Raw genomic sequence first — 23,223 nt, forward strand, 5'->3', positions numbered from 1 at the left:
GGCACTTCGCCACCTGCCCACAGTCCACAGTGAGTCTTCCCTGGGGCAACGCAGCTGAGGTGCTAGGCGGAGACAGAGGCCACCCGAGCAGTCAGTGGCAGCTGGACTCCTGTTGCAATTCACCGGGTTAGGGCACTGCTTTCATCACTGGCATTCCATACTGGAGTGCTGGCTGGACACCCAGCTGCACTGCTTCTGCTCCAGCTTCCTGCCAATGCACCTGGGAAAAGCACTGGAAGATGGCCCAAGTGCTTGGGCCCCCGCCACTCACAGGGCAGATGCAGCTGGAGCTCCTGACTCCTGGATTCAACCTGGACCAGTCCTGGCCATTGTGAGCATCCGGGGAGTGAGCCAGCAGATGAAAGATCTGTGCGTGTGCGTGCGTGTGTGTGTGTCTCCTTCAAATAAATACATCTACAAAAAGAAATTAGCGACAGCAATCGAGCTCCTCACTTCCTGGTGTGGAGCCTGCTCTCTACTTTGCTCCTGTCCTTTGCTGAGGGGAGGCAGTGGTAAGTGGGCCCTTGGGGTTCCAGCTAACACTTGGGTTACACACTCATCCTCCCACTGAGACTCAAGCACTCTGTTTTGCTCTGGGAGATTAGAAAACAACCTGTCTGCTGACAGGGAGCAGAACTGGCCAAGGGGCAGCGGTGCTCTGGGGCCTCTTCCTGCTCGGAGCTGCTTTGTTACCAAGGACCTGCTCAGCCCCCAGGCGAGCAGCAAAGCGCTGGCTCTCGGGTGGGACCAGCTCGGGGGAGCAAAGCCGGTTGCCTCAGGGACTCCTCAGCAGGCTCTGCAGCAGGGGCAGGTGTCCAAATGTGCAAGTCTGTGGTTTGCTTGCTTTTAAAGTATTCTTTTAAATTTTATTTATCAGAAAGAGAGAGCGAGAGCGAGAGCGAGAGGGAGAGGGGGAGAGAGAGAGAGAGAGAGAGAGAGAAAGCTCCCATCTGCTCATTTGCCTCCTAAACGCGCACAGGGCTAGGGCTGAGCTAGGCCAAAGCCAGGAGCCTAGACCTCAGTCTGAATGGAAGAGAGCCAGTTATTTGCGCCATCGCTGCTGCCTCCCTTGGTTAATGTGGGTAGGAAGCTGGAGTCAGGAGATAGAGCTGGGTATCTACTGAAGCCAGGCCCTGGGATGTGGCGTGCAGGTGTCTTAACTGCTAGGCTGACAATCCACCCCAGGTCTGATGTTTCTACTTCAGCCACAACTAAAGAGCAGAGCGGTGCTCAGACCAACACGGAGGTGGCCGTGCCAACACTCACTCATACAACGGCCAGGCCCAAGGACAGATGGTGGCTGCTTTGGCATTAGGCCAAGGTAATTCCAAGCCCTTTTGGGGCTATGGGAAAGCGTGGGGTCGGGGTGGGAGGGCAGGTAGAGGTGAACCACAGGGCATTGAGCCACGGCAGCCCAAAACTATCACGAGGCCAGAGGCTGTAACGCTACGAGGGACAGGATGCTAGCGACCAGCATCAGGACTGCTGCTGTTTGTTAGGCACTGACTGTGTGCCTGGCACTGTGCCCAGAACCTGAAACGCATGAGCTTGCCTAAGCCTCCCAACCACCCAGGAGATGGCTCTATGATTTTCTCCCACTTTACAGATGTGGAAACTGAGGTTTGGAGAGGCCCTTTTAACTCAGTCGACATCAGGCACACTGCTGGACAGCAGCAGAGCCACCAGGCATCCCCATCCTGGGCCCATGGCCCCAGCCATGACATCGCCTCACCCCATTGTCACCACCCTCTCCTGTCCTTGTCCTCCAAGCCACTCTGACTGCCACGCAGGCCCACCCCATTTCTGGTCTCTGTGACAGTGATTTGTCTCGACAACTTAATAAATTGGCCTTTGGTGTGGACCTGAGTGTCGTGGTGCTATTTTAGTTTGCTCGATGCAGAGGCTACACACCCAGGGCGCGGGGACAAGGCGCTCTCTGGCTCTCCTCCTAACTCACATCCACAGGCCTCTTCCGGTCCAGACCCTCAGCTGTTTCCTGCAGTGGACGTGCTACGCACATTTATGGACCGAACCACACACACAGCTGGCCCCAGCCTCGCTGTCCAGCTGGACGGTGGGCATTATGCGGTCCTTTTTCCAGAAAGACCATGGCCACGCTCTCCCCCAACAAAGCTGAAGAACTCTGGGGCAAAGGTCACAACAGAAACCCAGCAGGTAAGGAGACATCCCGCCGGGTCCTTGAGGGGTTTGGGCGTGGACCACGCCTGATGCTTAAGCTTGAGCTCCCCACAGTGAGAAGCACCAGAGTCAAATCCCAGCTCGACTGCTCCATGGCAGTGTGGCTCCGGGCAAGTTCTCTAACCTTCCCGAGACGCCTGTTCCTCATCTGGGCAACAGGATTAACCCCGGTGCACAGCGGATTAATCCAAGCGCCAGGCGAGGTGCTCAGTGTGGGTGATCAGTCCAAGCTGCTCTGCAGTAAACATTCCTTAGCATTCACTGGAGCACAGGCAGCATGGCCAGCCTGAGGCTGTATCAGGGGTCAGGGGTTACTTCTCCCACATTCTAGCAGCCGAGCCATGAAAGCCACTCTCTTAGCTGACGGACCAGCAGGGCTTCATTCAGGGCCCCGGCTCTGACCACCTCTCTGCCTGTTCAGCAAAATGAGCCTCTGGGCAGAGAAGATTAAACGCCTTCCTAGTCCTCAACCCTTGATCACCAGGAAGTTCCATTTCCACTCCAAGTAATAACCACTCCGTCTCCTGCAGAAATTCGTGAGCACAGAATGCAAACCACCCCGGGCCACGCTCAGCCCGCAGCCCACTTTGAACCCAAATACGTCTCTGAGATGTACAAGTCGTGGGTGTTGACCTGAGCTGGGGTAAAATACACAATTTAATCACAAATGCCGTAACCACAGTGGCCAAGAAAAAAAAAAAAAAAAAAAAAAACAAAAACGTGGCGAGGCAGCTGAGGGACCGGGGGGAAGGCGAGGGAAGGTGGATGCTCCTTGGATGGGCTGCATCCTTGCTTCCCTCTGCAGGTAGAAGAGCAGGACCTGCGGACGCCTGACAGCAGCCGGCCCACCTCCTGAGTGCCAGTTACGCCCCCTTCAAAACCACCGAAAGGGGCGTGCATGGCGCAGGCGGGAGATGGGCGGGCGGATGAGCTGCATCAGTGATCAGCAACCTCTTGACGAGCCCTGCGGCACCTGGCGCGGAGGGTAGCAGGTGTCGGGGCGGCGCCCAGGACTTACTTGCAGAGAAGCTGGCCTCGGTGTGGACGGGAGGGGTGGAGGGCAGGAAAGGCGCGTGTCCCACGAAGAAGGAGCGCAGCGAGCGCTCGGCCAGGAGCGGGGAGCGCTGCTGGGAGGGGATGTTCTCGCAGCTGCCCACACTGCTGTGGATCTTGAGGTTCAAGGGCTTGCTCTTCTTCTTGGCTCTGGAGAGCAGACAGAAAACAGAACGGGAAATGGATCCACAAGTGCAGAGTCAGAGCAGCGAGACCCAAGGGATCCAAAGCTCACGGCAAGAAGCTGGGCTTTTTGGTCAAGGGGAAGGGGCTGGGTAGTGGGCTTTTGCCCCTCGCCCCCTGTGGAAAGCCGGTCCCACCATGGAGCACAGAGAAGAGCCATTCGTGTTTGCTCAGCTCCCTGGAGACGCTCTAAAAAGCCAGGGTCAACTTCAGCTCCCAACTGCATCCCTCACGTCTGTCTGCACATTCTGAGTACCCTGGGCCCCCCAGCCCTGACCCAAGGCCAAAATGCTCTTTGTCTGACCAAGGCAGCAAACCGCAGGTAGACCACAGGGGAGCCTGGAAGTCTGTGTCCAGCTGGCATTCACCCCCTGAGCATTCCAGTCCCCAAATCCACTGCCCTTCCTCCACACGCAAACGATCGACCCACTTCTATAGAGGTTAAACTGATGACTTTCAAGAGTCCCTGAGGAGAGAGAAACTTAGTCTTTGGCAGAATCCAGCATCCTTTCTGGAAACTACTTTTTTTCAAAAAAAAATTTTATTTGAAGGGGTGAGGTAGGGAGGGAGAAAAAGGTATCTCCCATCCCCTGTTCCACTTCCCAAATGCATGCAACAGACAGGGCTGGGCCAGGCACCCAGAGCTCCATCCAAGATGCCTACATGGGTAACAGGGACCCAAGTCCTTGAGCCATCACCCACTGCCTTCCAGAGTACACATTAGCAGGAAGGCAGAATCCAAAACAGAGCCAAGACTTGACACCAGGCACTCTGAAATGGACTGCAGGTGCCCCAGGCACACTCTTAGTCACTGCATCCAATGCCTGTCCCAACTGCTGTTTATCAGGACTTCTGGTATTGGGCCCCTGCTTTGGAGCTCACCTATGGCCCTGCCTGGGCCTGCGTTCTGTCCCACCTTAGAGGTGCCAAATGCCATGGGGCACCCAGGGGTGCTGCAGAGGCATGGGGTAGTTGTGAGAGGAGCAGCGCTGCTTGGGGTGGAGGGGCTTACAGCATCCTGAGGCACTCAGCTCTAGAGCCATTCTCTCCAGATTTAAATACTGGCTTCACTATTCTCTGGTGAGTCAGTGAAACTCGGGTGAACTCAGCTCTCTCATCTGTAAGAGTCTTCTGTAGGTTGTGGAGAGGACTAAAGGAAACACTTGTGTGAGTCACTTGATACTAAGTATCGACATTAGCTGTAACTGTTATTATAGAATTGCCAATGCACCTGAGAGTCCCTTTAAAGAACCAATCTACAGGTAAAACTACGTGGAACTTCTAGAACATTTGGTCCTACTTTGTGGGACTCTTTAAACCCCAAGAGATTAAAGGATCTTCTCTGTACCTCTTGTGCCTAGCAAAATGCCTCACATAGCAGACACTGAAATCTTTCTTGTATGTCCTCAAAATGGCCAAAGAAGGAAGGTGAAAGAAGAGGCCAGGCCAGGAGCCCTCAGCTCCCAGATTTGATCCATGGCTTGATGGCTCAAGCACCTGGACCCTGCCATGTATGTGGAAGACTTGGCTTGAGTTCCAGGGTCCTGGCTTCACTGGCCATGATGGGGATTTGGGGAGTGAACCAGAGAGCTGTCTCTCAGTCTTTGTCTATATGTGTGTGTCTCTACCTTTCAGAGAAAGAAGGAAAGAAGCAAGGAAGAGAAGAAAGGAGGAAAGAAGAGAAGAAGTGTGGGGGGGCAGGAAAGGAAGGAAAGAAAAGAGATGATAGATAGATAGATAGATAGATAGATAGGCAGAGTTTAAAAAACCCTGTATGCTGAGGCCTCACTGCTCCTCCTCCCTCCCTCCCTCCCTCCAATGCCCATCAGTGTGGCCAGGGGTTGAGTGCCCTCTGATGGCCACTGCAAAGCCTCAGTGCAAATGTTTACAATCCGGTTGGAAAGGGAGGAAAGCTGTTAACATTAAGCCTGAAAGTCACGCTCCCTGGGAGTCCAAGTGTGCCTGAGGCAGGGTGTGGGTGGGGGCCTTGCTGGGCCTGGGCAGCTGGGGCTGCTTATTATCTCCCCAGGGGCCTGCTGGGCGGCTCAGACAGGTGTCTCCTGTTAGAGCAGCTCCCGTTGGCTGATTGTTCCCTGCCCATGGCTGGAGAGATGCGTGTGGGAGAGGGGTGGCGTTCACTCCACAGGCATGGTCAGCGGTGAAGATTCCAGGAAGCATCCGCACGGAGGCCGTGTAGCTCAGTGAATAAACCCACAGGCTCTGGAGTCCCGGAGATCAGGGCTCCACTACTGATTGTGATCTCGAAACAAGTGATCTCCTTTCTCTAAGCCTCAGACTCCTCACTTGGACAACAGGGAGAACACTAATGCCCCTCACTGATGGTGATCGTGAGAATTCTAGATGTGGGCCAGCACCGAGTGAGGGTTCAGGTGACGTTAAAGACCCAAATCAGACACCTGCTCAGCTATGGAGGTAGCTTTGCAGAAGCCAGAAGTTGAAGCCAAGCTGCAGTTTTCTCTTTAAGCATCCACCAACTCCCTCAATGCCCCCACCCCCACCCTTGGCAAGTGAAGAGGGCACAGCCGAGCTCTCTGGTAATGGTGCCACTGTGGTGCCCGGAGCACAGTGGCAGTCGCAAGGCAATGAGCCACCAGGAGACAGGGTCAGGTCCTTTCCATGGAGAGTCAAGTCTCACCCAAAACACATTTCATTCAATGACTTCAGAGTCCATCTGCTCTTCCAACTCATGACCACAGATGGAGCAGAGAGGGGCTTGAAAAATAGAGGGCTGGGTGGAAGGAAGGGAAGAAGTGAGGGAGGAAGATAAAAGATGGAAGAATGGGAGGACAGGTGGGTGTCGTGAAAGACAGAATGGAACAAAGGAGTGAGGAAGGTGGAAGCGAGGGAGGGAGGTGAAGGGTCAAAGGATGAAAGGATCTGGGTGGATGGACGGATGAATGCGTGGGTGGCTGGGTACATGATGATGGATGGATGGCTGACTGGGTGAGTGGATGGGTGGGCAGGTGACTGGATGTATGAAATGAAGGAAGAAAGGATAGTGGCATGGAAATACACAGCAAAGAAAACGGTAGAGTGAGTGAGTACTTGGCCAGAGTAAAGCAGAAGGGAATCTTAGATTGCATTCATGGACAGGATACAGGATTCAGTTTTACCATCTACCCTCACTACCCAGGCATGCTCAGAAGAAAGCAGGCACAAAGGATGTGGGCGTCCACTAAGATTTAGTGGATATTTTGCAGTATATTCTGCAGATGCAATTAAGAAGAACATCTTCTCCCGTGATCTTTGCCAAACATTAGACATCGATTACACAGATGTAGTTTCTGAAAAAAAAACAGCCAATTCTGGGGAGAGCAACAAAACAAGGTGGCAGAGACACTGGAAAATGGCAGCTCGGCGGGTCTGTATCCTGGCGCTTCCTGGCGGGCCAGCAAGCCGGGCTCCCCCACGAGGCAGGCTGTGCTGACAGCAGCCCCAGCACCAGGCTGAGCTGAGTCTGCACATCCACGTTACACAAAGGCACCCAGCCTCGAGCCGCCATCTGTTCCTGCGAAATGCGCTTACTCTGCCAAGCGTACCCGAGGAATCTAGTACAGTGCTGGAATCCAGGAAGGCTCTTCCCACTTTCCTGACGCCCAATTTGCAGACTATCTAAACCAAAAGGGGCCTGAGAACTCTGCCATCTTCTGAAATCAGTTCAGGGTGCTCCGTCCCAGTCCCCGTCTCTTGGTCCAAGCCACCTTCCTCCCTCACCTGGGCTGCTGCCGCCTCCTCCCTGAAATCCTAGTCCCACTTGCTGTTTGTTTATTGGCTTTTCTTCTTCAGACGTGAAGCAAACGATTCAATGGCATTAAGTGCATTCACGATACAACCACCCCCTCCATCGACTTCCAGACATGTTTCGAACTCCAGGAGGAAACCCCTTACCTACTGAGCGATCCCTCCCACTTCCCCTGTGCTGCCAACCCGTGATCTGCTTCTGTCTCTAAGGATTCGCCTATTCTGGACATTTATGTGGACAGAATTAGACAACAGGGGAACTTTCCAGTCTGGCTTTTTGTACTTAGCGCAGGTGTCTGAGTTTCACCCATGTCGCCACGTAGATCAATACTTCATGCCCTTGCACTGCTGGATAACTGGATGCCATTTGGATTCCTGACAATGCATTCTCCATTGCTGTATCCTATCCTCCCTGTTACAACCCTCCAAAGGCTTCCCATATTCCTCTCTTCATTGGTCTACAAAAGCCTCCTAGGATCCACCTCCACCATCCCCTGACCTCCTGTGTCATCCCCTCATCACTCTCCAACTCCAGGCCACGTAGGCCATATTCCTGGTCTTTGATGACACCAAGTTCTCATCCACCTCAGGGCCCTCGCACGTGCTGCTCCCGCTGCCTAGGACATTATTCTCTGCCCTGTCAGTGGAGACCTCCTCATCATCCCAAGAGAAGCTGTGCTCAGCTCTCAGAACTCATCAGATCTCCTGGGCACACGTGCTTCCAACACAACCTGCTTTTCCGTCATAGCACACATCCCCGTGTGGTGACCGGAGAAACATCTGACCTCTGCCTGGGCAGGGCCTGTACTCCAGACTGCAACAGGAGGCAACTCTCCCCAGTGGCAGGGCCAAGACCAGAAGCCAGATCTGCAGACCTGCGTCCCCGCTAAAGCAGAGCCATCAGGGCCTCCTGCAGCTAGGGGGCGCTCTAAAGGAATGGGGCCCGGTCCCCACCTGCAGGGGCGTGGCCACAGTCAGCCTGGCCTAGTGGCTCTGGATCAATGCCCATCCCCAGCCCTCACCACACAGATCACTGAGGCAATTTCCAAACCCATGTGTAGTATCAACACCATCTCCTCTTCCCAAAGCTTGCTGGGCGTTGGGTTACCCAGAGCTGCTGACTCACTTGGCCTCTTTACCTCCAGCTTCCTCACGCATGGAGTGTGTCCCCTTAAACTTGGAAGTCTTCACGGGGCCAATTCCCTCTGCTTCTCACTAATGGTGTCTGGCCCAGCCAACGAGGACAAAATGGCAGGGCTGGAAGCAGACCAGCTCCTCCCAGTGTCTTGAGGACAGGCAAGACGGCACTGTGCCACACCACCCAGCAGAGCAGAGTGCCCACCCCAAGCCTGGAGCTGTCTCACACGCAGGACTGGGCTGCAGGAGCCGCCCCTCTCAGACTGGGCATTTAAACCCTGTGCACCGACTACCAAAGAGGATACCTGACCGTATTCAGGGATCGAAACATCACACTGTACCATGAAAATACGCACTCTGATTCTGCATCCATGAAAAATACTCAGGGCCAGGCACCTGATGCAGCAGTTAAGATGCTGCTTGGGGTGCCTGCCTGCATCCCATATCAGCATGCCCAGGTTCAAGTCCTGCCTCTACCTCCTGCTCATGCGCACCCTGGGAGGCAGCAGTGATGACGCAGTCTTGGGTCCCAGCCACTCACATGGGAGACCTGGGTTGAGTTCCTGGCTTCAGCCTCAGCTTCTCATTCCCAGCTGTTGCAGGAACTTAGGAAGTGAACCAGTAGGTGTGAGAGCTGTCTGTCTCTGTCTTTCTCTGCTTTTCAAATAAATAAATAATTTTAGCCGGCGCCGTGGCTCAATAGGCTAATCCTCCACCTTGCGGCGCCGGCACACCGGGTTCTAGTCCCGGTTGGGGCGCCGGATTCTGTCCCGGTTGCCCCTCTTCCAGGCCAGCTCTCTGCTATGGCCAGGGAGTGCAGTGGAGGATGGCCCAGGTGCTTGGGCCCTGCACCCCATGGGAGACCAGGAAAAGCACCTGGATCCTGGCTCCTGCCAGGATCAGCGCGGTGCGCCGGCTGCAGCGGCGGCCATTGGAGGGTGAACCAGCGGCAAAGGAAGACCTTTCTCTCTCTGTCTCTCTCTCTCACTGTCCACTCTGCCTGTCAAAAAAAAAAAAAAAAAAAAAAAAAAAAATAAATAAATAAATAATTTTAATGAGTAAGATGGTAAATTTATAAAAAATAAAATCTCAAAAAAATACTTATGTATTTAAATGAGGTAATATTTAAAAAATTTTTATAAATCAAAGAATAGCATGATGTTCTGGGTGAGGGGTTGCTCAGAGCCCTGGAAGGAGAGCAGTTTGGGAAACCAGGGCTGGTGACGTTAACCACAGTGAGGAATTTCTTGGGGACCTGCTCTGCCACCTGGCCCCAGGCTGCAGTGGTCTTCTTGCTGGCTGAAACCCTCCTCCAGTGTGGCATTAATCCACCGCACCCTGGCAAAGACCGCGCGTGGAGGAGCCAGCAAAACACGCAGGCCCGATTCCCCACGTGTGAGGGCAAGGCGAGCCTTTAGACGAGGCACGGGTGGCTTTCTCTGGCTGTGTTTTAATAGTTACAATCTGAGAATCTGACTCCGTCCGCCAAATCTATAATTTCACAGCAATTACCTTCTTTCTGCAAAATAATCCAAGAAAGAGAAAAGGAAAGAAGAGGCAGAAGGAAAAGCAGAAGAGAGAGAAGCCGAGAGAGGAGGGAAGAGGAGGAGGGTTGGAATAACAGTAAATTATGCAGAGACAGGGTCAAAATCGTTGTGGAAAGATGGAATTAAAGGATGCTTATTTTTGTATAAAAATTTTTTTGAAACCCATGTATGTTTTTTTTTTTAGCATTTTCTTATTTATTTGAAAGGCAGAGTTAAAGAGAGTGAAGGAGAGAGAGAGAGAAAGAAATCTTCCATCTACTGGTTCACTCCCCAAACAGCTGCAATGGCCGGGACTAGGCCAGGCCAAAGCCAGGAGCCAGGAGCTTCCTCTGGGTCTCTCATGTGGGCACAGGAGCCCAAGGACCTGGGCCATCCTCTGCTGCTTTCCCAGGCAATAACAGAGAGCTGGATTGGAAGCAGAGTAGCCGGGACTCGAACCAGCACCCATATGGGATGCCAGCACTGCAGGCAGAGGCTTAGCCTTCTATGCTACAGCACCAACCCTGCATGTTTTTTCATAATATACTTTCTCCAATAATGTTTGGAAGACGCTGCATATGTGTGGATTTTTAAATGTGGCACCAAAATAAACTCATATTTTTTAAAGATTTATTTATTTATTTATTTGAAAGGCAGAATTACAAAGAGGCAGAGGCACGGGCAGAGAGAGAGAGAGAGAGAGAGAGAGAGAGAGAAAGGTGTCTTCCATCCACTGGTTCACTCCCCAAATGGTCACAATGGCCAGTGCTGGGCCAACCTGAAATCAGGAGCCTGGAGCTTCCTCTGGGTCTCCCATGTGGGTGCAGGGGCCCACGGACTTGGGCCATTTTCCATTGCTTTCCCAGGCCACAGCAGAGAACTGGATTGGAAGCCCACATGGCACCCATATGGGATGCCAGCACTGCAGGCGGCAGCTTTACCCGCTAAGCCACAGTGCAGGCCCCATAAACTAGCATTTTACTTCCATTTTCCATGAACTTCTTGAAGTAGGCAGGCAGTGTCAGTTTCACCAGAATGATAGAAGACAGAGTGACAGTACCCAGTGCAGGCAAAGACATAAGGTGACCAGAACTCTCATAAAATTCTGGGCGGGATTGTAAACTGGTACAACTGCTTCCGGAAGACTATTTGCTGCTGTCTAGTGATATGGAAAATTCTACCCTGGGGATGAACAAGTGACCCTCACGAGTGCCCACCTGCATGGAAAGCCCTGCCCGGGAACATTCGTGGCAACAGCAGGGACCCGTCCATGGCAACACCGCTCACGTGGCCACACACCAGCGGCATCTCCGTGAGCACTGTTCTCAGAGAGCTCTCTGTGTGCTGAAGGCACAGGCCCTCAACTCTGTATCCCCTGACCCCTCTCACCTTGAACCTGCTCTGCCTCAGCTTCTCCATGCCCTCCCTCACCTCGGAGCCCATCTTCTCTCTGCACATCCTTAAACTCAGCTGAAGTCTGAGCTCCTTCCAGTCCTAAAGAACTATCCAACCCTTGCTTACCATCAATGGCACTTCGTGGCATGAGCACCAGGCCCTGAGTGTTCCCTGTCATCCAAGTCCCCGCCACTTGCACACATTACCTCGTGCAATCTTCATAAAACCAAGGACAGCACCACAGCTATACCCATTGTACAAATAGGGAAATGAAAGCCCAGAGACAGGAGCAAATTCGGCACACTCTAAGCACAGGAGACACTCCCAGGAACAAAGGAGAATCACCACCCGGCATCCAGGGTCAGCAGCCCCACCTTGCACATCATTTCTGCACCTGTGTGGGCCTGGCCCCAGAGCAGGGCACAGCCGAGATCTCAAAGTCCGGGGTGACCCACAGGAAATGGGCGTTCACCAGGAAGAGGTCACCCATGCCGTGATATACCCCATCTGAGTGTGCGAAATGCAAACCACCCTGGGATATGACCAAAGGCTATGTTCCCATTTGGTTCCCTGGGAGACTGCCCACTGAACCACAGTGGACAGCTCCAGCCAGATTCTTCCAGCCTGGGGGGGAGCACACCAAGTCCAGGGCTCAGCCTGCTTTTGTGAGTTCTTGGCACATGGCCACGCCTGCTCATTCACCTGTTGTCTGCAGCTCCTTTGCCTGACAACAGTAGGGTTGGCTGCAACAGAGACAGCTGTCTGAAGACCAAAGCTGAAATGTTTGCTGTCGGGCCCCTTACGGAACAGGCTTGCTGACCTCTGCCTGAAACCACCTGACCGTGGTGTCAGCCAGCAAGACTCTTACCAGACCCCAATCAGCAGGCACAGCTTCTCCTTTGCCCTGTTGTATCTAAATAATGAAATTCTCCCTTCCTGTTCCCTTCTCTCCCCAGAAGCCCGTCACAATGGCTTGAGCACTGGGATTTAAAAAAAAAAAATAATTAATTTATTTGAAAGGCACAGAAAGAGAGAGATCAACAGGGAGAGAGATTTCCCATCTGCTGGTTCACTCCCCTGATGCCTACAACAGCTATGACTGGGTGAGGCGGAAGCCAGGAACCAACGACTCCATCCAGGTGTCTCATGTGAGTGGCAGGGACCCAGCCACGTGAGCCATCACCTGCTGCCTCCCAGGGTGTGCATTAGCAGGAAGCTGGGAGCAGGAGCAGGGCCAGGACTCAGACCCAGGCCTCTGATGCAGGATACAGGAGTCCCAAGCAGCATCTTAACCATTAGAGCAAGTGCCCATCCCAGGAACATTCCTCAGCGGGAAATTTAGAGCTCTTTGCTCAAATCTATGCTGTTCTTCATGGCTATTCCAGTGTAAGCTAAGTGAGATAGAATTTAAAATTCTGTTCATCAGCCACAGTCACCACCTTGTCCCACTCTGCACAAAGCAGACATAAAACACCCCCATTGTTGCTGAAACTTGTTTTAAACATCTCGGTTCTGAACGACACCTGCCACTGCCCTGAAGAGGCTGCACTGCCATATGTGAGCTTGTCTGCGACATCTTCCCCCTCCTCTCTTTTTTCCAAGTCTGATTTTCATCCCTGTGCAATGGTAAAATTAACTTTGCTTAGCAAAGGACTAGAAGCAGCCAAAATATGCATCATAGTGGACTGCTTAATTAAATGATGGCAATTCCATCGGATGGAAACTATGTAGGTGTTAAAAACAATCAGGAGAGAGTGAACACCAACATTTATCACTACGTGTAAATAGGAAGGGGTGGAAAAAAGAGAATGCATATGGTACAGCCTCTTTGCATCATGAAGAGATATATATTAATTCCAAAAATTAAGCCAATAAATATTACTGAGACAATAAGGAAATTGAACTCTAGCAACGAAGGAAGCCAACAGGAGCCCACAAGCAGATAAAATAATAAATAAATACTGGTTAATAACAAGAGCTGCATGGCAAACCATACCCAGTGATGTGGCAGTGACTGGGAGGTAAGGCAGGGAAGGCATTCCATAGGAAGGAAGAGGGGACCAGAGGGAAGGCAGGAGCACCCTGGGAGGCCCAGGTCCAGGAAGGCAAAGGTCAGAGTGAGCAGGGGAGGGCGGAAGCAGGGGGCGGCAAGGCCGTCTCCACAGCTCTTTGCCTGCCCCTGGAAGGAGCTGAGGTTTTAGTCACAGAGCCACGGGGATCTGTGGGGGAGTCTGAAGGCGGAAGAGGATGAACTCCAATTCTGTTTTTAGAAGATGGCTCTGTGGGTGGGTGCTTGGGTTAGTGGTGAAGCCACTGCTGTGGACACTGGCATACCACAGTGGAGGGCCTGGCTCTAGTCCTGGCTCTGCTCCTGACTCCAGTTTCCTGCTAATGCACACCCTGGGAGGCAGCAGGTGATGGCTCCAAGGAATTGGGCCCCTGGCACCCACACGGGAGACCTGGATTGAGCATCTGGCTCCTGACTTGGCCTGGCCCAGAATCAGGTATTGCAGGGATTTGAGAAGTGAACCAGTAGATGGGAGATATATCCCTCTCTCAAAAAAAAAAAAAAAAAAAAAAAAAAAAAAAAAAAAAAAGGCTCTCTGACTGACGTGCAGAGTTGATTGTAGTGGGGGCAAGAACAGAAGCAGGGATCTGGAGAGGAGGCTGCTGGAATCACCTGGGCAAGAGAGGATGGTGGCTTGGCCAGGGGTGGGGACGGTGGAGGTGGAAGGAAGGGAGGCCACTGGGACCCAGCCCCCCAGGACGCACCTGCTGGTTCAATATGGGGCAGCGGGGAGAGACAGCAGGTGCCTCCTAAGTTGACGTGTCATATAAACACGCAGTTTCAGAAACACTCGCGCATAGGCACACGCTCCCTCACTTAGGACAGGGTAACAGCCCTACAAACCCATCCTAAATTGAAAATATTGGAAGTGGAAAATGCACTGCAGGCACCCAACCCAGCAGACACCAGAGCCCAGCCCCAGGGCACACGGCAATGCACTGTGACTCTGGGACCATTGGGGGCTGCCCAGAGCCTGGAGAGGGCATCAGACTGCATACAGGTAACTGGGCAGGACAGCAAAACCCCAAATCCAAAGTGCGGCTGCTACTGACTGTGCGTGGCTTCTGCACCACCATAAACTCAGAAAGTCCGAAGTGAAACCACCCCGAGACAAGCACTGCCTGAGCACACACTTTCTGGAAGGAGGCACCGGAGGGGGTGCAGGTTGGGGGGTGCTGCAGACTTGGGGCGTATTTTGTTACTTCTAGATTTGTCTCTGCCATTCAAACTCATGAACAGAAGTATTCTCTCATGATGTAATTTTTAAAGGACATATGGTTGGAGATTTTTTTTTTTGCCTTAAGTTTGTCTGTTTATTTTATCCAAAGAAAAAAAGAAGTCTAGAAAACAGGGGTGCAGACACGGAAACATGAGGTCAGCTGTTATTGACTAGATCATTATCATTTTCAAGAACTTCCAAATTGAAGATCAAATCTGAGACGGATTTGCATTTCCCAATTGGCTGGGATACGTCCGCTGATAACTGGTAACTTGGATTGAGTTGGCAGATATGAAATAAGGTGATTGTTTATAAATTGCTAGAAATTAAGCATAAAGATGAAGGGAGTTCCAAAACTTCACAGAAAACAGAATCAAAACTTAGGTTTGTTTTAATGCAAACATAATTGGAAATCCCTGTGCAAGCAGGGTATTCAAAAAGTTCCTGGATGGGTGTGCATTTGGCTGATTAGGATGCTCACATCCCACAGCTGAGTGCCTGAGTTCAATCCCCAGGCTGGTTCCTGACTCCGGCTCTGCTAAGGCACACCCTGGGAGGCAGCGGTGATGGCTAAGCGACTGGGTTCCTGCCACCCGCAAGGAGGATCCAGACTGAGTCGCCAGCTCCTGGCTTCCATCCCCTGGCCACTGCAGGCATTTGGGGACTGAACCAGGGGATAGAAGTCCACTCTCTGCATCTCCCCACCTCTCAGATAAGTAAACATCTTTAAATAAAGCTCATGAAAAATGTGTAGTATGAAAAAACCACGCACAGATTTCAAGATTTTCTTGCACCTAAGTGGATTCACCTTTCAGTTTCATGTATCATGAACTTCCTGAAGTTCCCCCATATGTTATACACAAATTCATACTATGCATAGAACAGGAACACACACACCTGACATGTATCTGCTGTCTGAGGAACAGACACACAGTATCGTTCTAGAGCTTCACTGTGCTCCACGACAAACCAGCTCTCAGGAGACATCTAACAGGCCTCCTACCACGACTTGATTCGAGCAGACGGTAAAATGTTCCCTCTTGTCTAAGACACTGCTTCAGATCTCAGGCAGGGACAAGGGACAAAAAGGGAAAGGGGAGCTGGTGCAGGACAGTGGGCACCAAAGAATGAACACCTTCAGCTTCGCCAGGCACAGGCTTTCTGGAGCAGGCAAGGAGCCCCGGACCACGTGCGAGTGAACAGGCACGGTCAGGCTCCAATTAAACCCTTTGCAAAAATAGGCAACAAACCCAGGCTGGCCCTTGCACAGTTGTTCGCCAGGCACTGTGCTAACAGGATCTGGACTCACGCGAAGCCAGTCACTCAGAGTGGCCCCGGAATCCCACCTCCCGCCACCTCTCTCACCCCTGCCACCTGGACTTGACCCAGCGTCCTTCCTTCCCTCCTCTGACTCGCCCCTCACGGCACAGGCTGTTTCCTCTCAGCTCTAACCTTGGTTTTGAAGTGCACCCTTAATTTTCTCTTTATGGAAACAGTCAAGGCTGTACCAGCTGTTTGGAAAGGCCCAGAGGACAGATGTCCTCTCTGGCTGTCTTCTGGGTCCCAGTACTTCGCGGACATGTAACGAGAACTCAATAGAAACAGTGTGAATGAATGCATGAATTGCGTCCAGGTATTTCTGCTACCATCACACAAATGCTCCTGGGCCCCCCATGGAGGACAAGCGGGGAAGGGGTCAGATCCACTCTGCCTCAGTGCTGCAGACAGAAGCACCACCAGCACCCACACGTACACAGGAAGGGCTACCAAAACGTCCACAGGGAAATGGAATGAAGAGATAACACTTGGTGCACAAAATTTTTCTGGAATGCATACTGACAAAGGGTCTCCAAAAAGTTCATGGAAAATCTGTCTTGTTTTAAAAAAATATGCATGGGGCTGGCACCGAGGCTCACTAAGCTAATCCTCTGCCTGCGGCGCTGGCACACCGGGTTCTAGTCCCGGTTGCTCCTCTTCCAGTGCAGCTCTCTGCACTGGAAGTGCACGGGAGTGCAGTGGAGGATGGCCCAAGTGCTTGGGCCCTGCACCCGCATGGGAGACCAGGAGGAAGCACGTGGCTCTGGCTTCGGATCAGCACAGCATGCCGGCCGTAACAGCCATTTGGGGGTTGAATCAACGGAAGGAAGACCTTTCTCTGTCTCTCTCTCTCTCTCTCACTGTCTAACTCCACCTATCAAAAAAATATATGCATGGATTTCAATTGATCCTAAGTTGAAAACATCGTAAGTCAAAATGCACTTACTGGGGCTGGCGTTATGGCACAGTAGGCTAAGCCTCTGCCTGCAAAGCTAACTTCCCATACTGGAAGTTGGACTCCCGGCTGCTCCACTTCTGATGCAGCTTCCTGCTGGTGCACCTGAGAAGGCAGCAGAAGATGGCCCAAGTCTTTGGGCCTCTGCCACCCATGTGGGAGACCAGAGAGTTCTAGGCTCCTTGCTTTGGCCTGGCCCAGCTCTAGCCATTGCAGCCTTTTGGGGCATGAATCACCAGATGGAAGATCTCTCCCTCTCTCTGTAGTTCTTTCAAATAAATAAATAAATAAATATTTTTTTAAATGCACTTATACACAACCTGCAGAACATTGAGGCTTAGCCCAGCTTACCCTGAACACACTCAGAAATCTTCTATTAGCTTAGAGTTGGCCACAATCATCTCACACAAAGCCTATTTGATCATAAAGTGATGAAATTCTCATGTAATTTATTAAATACAGTAGAGAAAGTGAAAAGCAGAATGGGTCTGTGGGTTTGCGTCCACGCCGTTGTGGAGTCAGAGAATCATACACGGGACCTTTCTAAGGTTCCTGACGCACAGAAGCACCTGTACAGACAGCACCGTCACCAGGCTGCCAGCTTCAGGGCAAGCCAGGAAGAACCAGTCCTAGACTACTTCTTGCCAGCGGCTGCTCTCACCCAGTTCTTTAGCCGGATGCTGGACAGAGAAAGTTGCGTCTCCCCCTGGCACAACCCAGAAGCCCACCCCAAATCCTCCATGAAGATCCGGTGCACAGCTTGGCTCAGCCTCCCACTCTGTGCTCTGAGCTCATCCGGACAGTGGGCGGAGCCTCTGCCTGCCAGGCCTGCTCTGTGCTGGTGTCCAGGCCCTGATGTTCCCGCATCCCTGCGATTAGCAACTAATCTTATTTTTTTGTTCCCCAGGCCATAAATCAGTTACAGACCAAATATTCACTCAGGCCATCATTTCCGACCGAACCAGGGCTCACGACAGGCCTCGTTATTAAAAAGGATGACTGATTTTGGGCAGATTTCATGGGCATGTGGCTGGATGTTTTCTTTTAGGTCTCTTCCTCCTCCCCCTGCCTGAAGACAAGACAATTTTCAAGATGAATGGACACAGAGCTCCGCTCTCGCCATCTCCCCGATGGGATGTGGGCAGCTTTCCCTCGGCCCAGTGAGTGATGGCCCCCCAGGGAAATGCCGCTGCTGGCTTCTTGCGGCCTCACCCAGGGGTCAAGGCGTGTGGGAGGGCAGCATGCGGCTCATAAACATCCCTGAGATCTGAAACTCCAAAACCAACAGCAGAGAGCAGGGCCCGGGACGAGGGAACGGCAGCCTCGCCACCCTGTCCACGGGACCCACAGGCAGGAGGCCCCAGGGGACCCAGCTCACCTGGAGGGAGGCAGGAGAGCCTCACTCCTGGCTCTGTCACTACTTCAGTCACCTTGGGCTTTAACGCTGTCCCCTCCAGCACAGGGCAAGCATTTGCTGACTTATTGCTCTGTCCCTTTGCACTGCTCCAGGTATCTTGGTTTTTATGACAGCTGTCATTCACTGGGCCCTCACTAGGCGCCTGGCTTTGGACGTCTTACAGGCATGAGTTCATTTTATCCTTTTTTTTTAAAAAAAAGTTTTATTTATAAGTTTATTTGAAAGGCACAATGACAGAGAGAGAGAAAAGGAAAGACAGCAAGAGATAAATCTTCCAGCCACTTGTTCACTCTCCAAATGCCCACAGACAGCCAGAGCTGGGTCAGGCCAAAGCCAGGAGCCAAAACTCCATCCGAGTCTCCCACGTGGGTGGCAGGAATCCAGGTACATGGGCCATCACCTGCTGCCTTCCAGGAAGCTGGATTGGAAATGTGGAGCAGATGGGACTCAGACCAAGCACTCCGATATGGATGCAGCTGTCCCAAGTGGCAGCCTACCCTGCCATACCACAAAACCCAACGCCATGTTGTTCTTTTAAAAAAAAAAAAAAAGTAAAGATTTATTTATTTGAAATGTGGATTTACAGAGAAAGAAGGAGAGACAAAAAGAGATCTGGTTCACTCCTACAAAAGGCTACAATGGCCGGAGCAGGGCCAAGCAGAAGCCAGGAGCCTGGAGCTTCTTCCAGGTCTCCCACATGGGTGCAGGGGCCCAAGCACTTGGGTCATGTTCCGCTGCTTTCCCAGGCACATTAGCAGGGAGCTGGATCGTAAGTGGAGCAGCCAGGTCTCGCATCAGTGCCCAAATGGGATGCCGGCACTGCAGGCAGCGGCTTTACCCGCTACACCACCACACCAGACCCTCCTCACTCCCAGTATTGTTCTTCAAGATGGGATTAGATACCTCCCTGTGAAGAAACAGAGGGTCAGAGAGGCTAAGCAGCCTGCCCAAGCTCACACAGCATATTAGGGGCAAAGCCAGGGTTTGAACCTGGCTCTGCCTGACCCCAACCCTCTTGGTCCTAAAATAGATCGTAGCCTCCCTGGGACCTGAATGGGCCTTGGCAAGGAAGCCTGCTCGTCACGTGGACCCTCAGCAGCTCAGCATCTCTGTGCTGAAGACCCGGAAGCAAACGCAGCCCTGACACTTGCGGGCTCGGGTGCTGAGCCAGCACAGGCCTTTCTCCACGCAAGGGGAAGGTCAACTACAAATACTGTTCACACAAACTGAGAGCCGTTCACAGAAGCTTCCTTTACCCTCGGAAAAAACAAAGTGAACCCTGACGGACAGGCCTAAGTAAGTAGCATCGGCTGGTGCTCGCGACCCACTCTGAATCCATCCGCGGGGGCCCGACGGCCAGACAACAGCACCCACCAGCTCCTGAAGGCTCTGGGCGGACCCAGACACTGCTGGGGGCAGTGGGGCGCGCGGAGCCAGTGGCTTAGCCTCAGTGAGTTCTCAGCCTCTCACTTAGAAAACAAGGGGCTCAGAGCAGATCATCCACCCGCAGTGCGATGACCCCACACGCCGCCTCCACCGCTCCAGACACGGCTTGACCTTGGACAGATCAGAGTCCGCCAGACCTGGAGGCTTCGCATTTATTCCATGGGGCAACCTCCCCTGACTCTCAAGTCTGCCCCATGCTCCTGGGGGTGGAGGAGGGGGAATGAATCAGTGTGAGCCGGGCAGAGAGCACAGCACTGCTGGGGAATCTGCAATGGTCCAGGCACCGCCCTGTGGTGTTTTTTTTTTTTTTTTCTTCCCTCAATGTGCTTTCCACATCTGTGTCTAGGACTTGTCAGGACAGAAAGTCTGCTCATGCAGGATCACACAGCATAGGGGGTGGGCCCAGTGCAGACTGTAACTTGTCACACCCACCCCTGTAACTGGCCCTCCTCAGCCAGACTCACAGATGAGCGGACTTCAAAGAGTTTGTGGAAAATTGCAATTAGAAGGTGAGCAATTAGGGCGAGCACTGGGTGGAGTGAATAAGACACTGCTTGGGAAGCCTGCATCCCATATCAGAGTGCCTGGGTTCGAGTCCTGGCTCCTCTTCCAGTGCCAGCTTCCTGCTAACGCAGCAGGTGATGGCTCAGGTAGTTGGATCCCTGCTACCCATGTGGGAGACCAGGATGAGTTCCAGGCTCCTGGCTTCAGCCTATCCCAGTCCTGGCTGTTGCAGGCACCTGAGGAGTGAACCAATGGATGGGCGATCTTTCTCTCTCTTTCTCTCTCTCTCTGCCTTTCACATAAATAAAAATAAATTAGTACTTTTTAAAGATTTATTTATTTGAAAAAGTTACAGAGAGACAGATAGAGATCTTCCATCTGCTGGTTCACTCCCCAAAAGGCTGCAACAGCCGGGGCTGGGCCAGGCTGAAGCCAGGAGCCAGGAGCTCCATCAGAGTCTCCAAAAGAGACCGGGGCCTGCACACTTGGGCCATCGTCTGCTGCTTTCCCAGGCACATTAGCAGGGAGCCGGAACAGAACTGAAGCAGTCAGGACTCAAACCAGTGCCCATATGGCATGCCAGCATTGCAGTTGGGGGCTCAACCCACTGTGCCACAGTGCTGGCCCAAGTAAATACTTTCTTAAAGTATGTTTATGTGGGTGCAGTTTTTAAATCCATGTAATTTTTCCAGAATACCCATTTTCCATGAACATTTTGATGATCTTTCATATTTAAATACCTGCACCAACAACCTGGGTCCTTATCCTCCAGGGGGACCCTTGTTTAGGGACCAGAATTCACCCCCACTGCTCCCTATGGGGGGTTTTCTCCCCTACTCTGTGCACAGTGTCAGTCAAGGGACACTGCCCTCCCCGAGTCACCAAGCATCAACCAGACCAATGCAGATCTCACTGGGGAGTGTGACTCATGAGTGGCAAGACACAGGATGCAACAAAATATACGATGCTCAGGTTATGGAGGGGTGGCTTCCCCCAGAATCTGTCAAGTCATTCCCTCTACTCAGAGCCATCAAGAACCCTGGATCCTGCTCCTCCTAAGCCTGGGTCTCGGGCTTTCCTGTCCATCTGGGGGTCATCTTCCAAACAGGTATACTTTCTCACACACTAGCCAGAGCTGGCTTCTGTTTCTTGTAGCTAAAGATCCCTGATGGCACCCTTAGATCCTCATGGCTGTATTTCCTTTCAGATAAATAAGTGAAGACTCCGCATCCACCACCCTCCCCATCAGAAAAGCCCACAGAATTCACATCAAATGTAAAGTCCCATTAGCGGCCTCGTATTTGAGCACATGGAGATAGCAAGGTGGAGAAGGTTACAAGGGAGTAGCTTAGTAAAATATGATGCAGCCACATTACAGAATACTATGCAGTCATTAAAAAGGAGGGGCTGTATAGCAGAGGTCAACAAACTTTCTCCATAAAGATCCAGAGAGGAGGTATTTCAGGATTAGTGAGCACTGCAGTTTCCAACGCTACTCCACAATTCTGCCTTTGTGCCAGCTCTAGCAATGCCTACACAGATGGCAGTGGCTGTGTCCCAATAAAACTTTATTTACAAAAACCGTCAGCGGGTCAGATTTGGCTCAGAAGTCCTAGCTAAATGATCCCTAGTCAAACAAACAGATGTGTAAAACAAATAACACAGACCATATGACCCCATTTACACAACCATAAACATAAGTATGTATAAGTTCATGGATATAACAGCTGAACATATTCATTCTATCTTCCTATGATGCATGCAAAGAAACAGAAAAGGAACTGGAAGGGTTTATACTGAGGAAGATGGGGGGAATATGGTTTGGGCAGCTTCCAAGTTTGACTCGTGTGTGTGTGTGTGTGTGTGTGTGTGAGAGAGAGAGAGAGAGAGAGAGAGAGAATCCTTTACTCAGAAAATGCCTACACTGTGTGTAGCACAGGCATAACGTTCTAGGAGAGGAAAAGATGGGACAGCAGAGAAAGGGATGACTGAATGGAGGGATAAGGTGGGAAGCAAAAGCAGCAAAGGGAATGAGAGAGTAAGAAGAAGGAAGAAAAGAAAAAAGAAGCTTGTTTGCATAAAACTTTATTTACAAAAGCAAGTGAAGGGCCATGATTTCTGGCCTCTGGTTCAGCCAGCAGGGCCACAGCAGTTTTACTGGAACAGACCTTGGCACCCACCAGGATCTTAAGAAATAGTTGTTGGAGGCCAGCGCCGTGGTTCACTAGGCTAATCCTCCGCCTTGCGGCGCCAGCACACCATGTTCTAGTCCTGGTCGGGCGCCGGATTCTGTCCCGGTTGCCCCTCTTCCAGGCCAGCTCTCTGCTGTGGCCCAGGAGTGCAGTGGAGGATGGCCCAAGTCCTTGGGCCCTGCACCCCATGGGAGACCAGGAGAAGCATCTGGCTCCTGCCTTAGGATCAGCGTGGTGCGCCGGCCACAGCGGCTACTGGAGGGTGAACCAACGGCAAAGGAAGACCTTTCTCTCTCTCTGTCTCTCTCTGTCTCTCTCTCTCACTGTCCACTCTGCCTATTAAAAAAATAATAAAAAAAATAAAAATAAAAAAAGAAATAGTTGTTGGAAGAATGAATAAAACCCAGCCTCTCTATTAATCTGGGAAAGCAACAACTGAACTATTACCCTAGCCTTTGACAGGTGCACATATGAAGTGCTTCGACTGTGTGCTACCCATTTAAATGTCTTAAACTAATTGCTGCCAGCTCACAGGTTAATTAAATGGCAGAGATCTCAGGAGGGAGAAAAATGCAGTTCTCACGCTCATATTATCACATCAAGGGGCTCTCGCTCTGTGGCACTTGACTGGCTGAGAGAAAGAGCAGTGGGGCTAATGGTTCCCACCCAGTGTCTAGGAGACCTGTTTCCCAGTTCCCACCAGGCAGAAAAGCTGGTCTGTGGTGCAGGCTCCCTGATCTGCAGGCAAATGCTCTCATATCCAGGGAAACTTCATCTCTAAATGCCACACTGGGTTTTCCAGCCGCAGGCAAACAGATTCGGATTCGGAAGAGAATCTGCAACCACGGGG

The 23,223-nt window shown here is 51.9% G+C and overlaps 1 protein-coding gene across 10 annotated transcripts in view; it reads right to left on the reverse strand.

Annotated features, from left to right (window-relative positions):
* Positions 1-23,223, reverse strand: part of KSR2 (kinase suppressor of ras 2) — a 434,938-nt gene that overhangs the window by 188,246 nt on the left and 223,469 nt on the right. For all 10 annotated transcript variants that reach the window (XM_089323244.1, XM_070065978.2, XM_089323245.1 and 7 more), the window contains exon 5: positions 3,218-3,402. In XM_089323244.1, the coding sequence (XP_089179370.1) occupies positions 3,218-3,402 (185 nt within the window). The remainder of the gene's footprint in view (positions 1-3,217; positions 3,403-23,223) is intronic.

This window comes from Oryctolagus cuniculus, chromosome 21 (assembly GCF_051225735.1).
Source record: "Oryctolagus cuniculus isolate XC-2025 breed Fujian yellow rabbit chromosome 21, ASM5122573v1, whole genome shotgun sequence".
NCBI lineage: Eukaryota > Metazoa > Chordata > Mammalia > Lagomorpha > Leporidae > Oryctolagus > Oryctolagus cuniculus.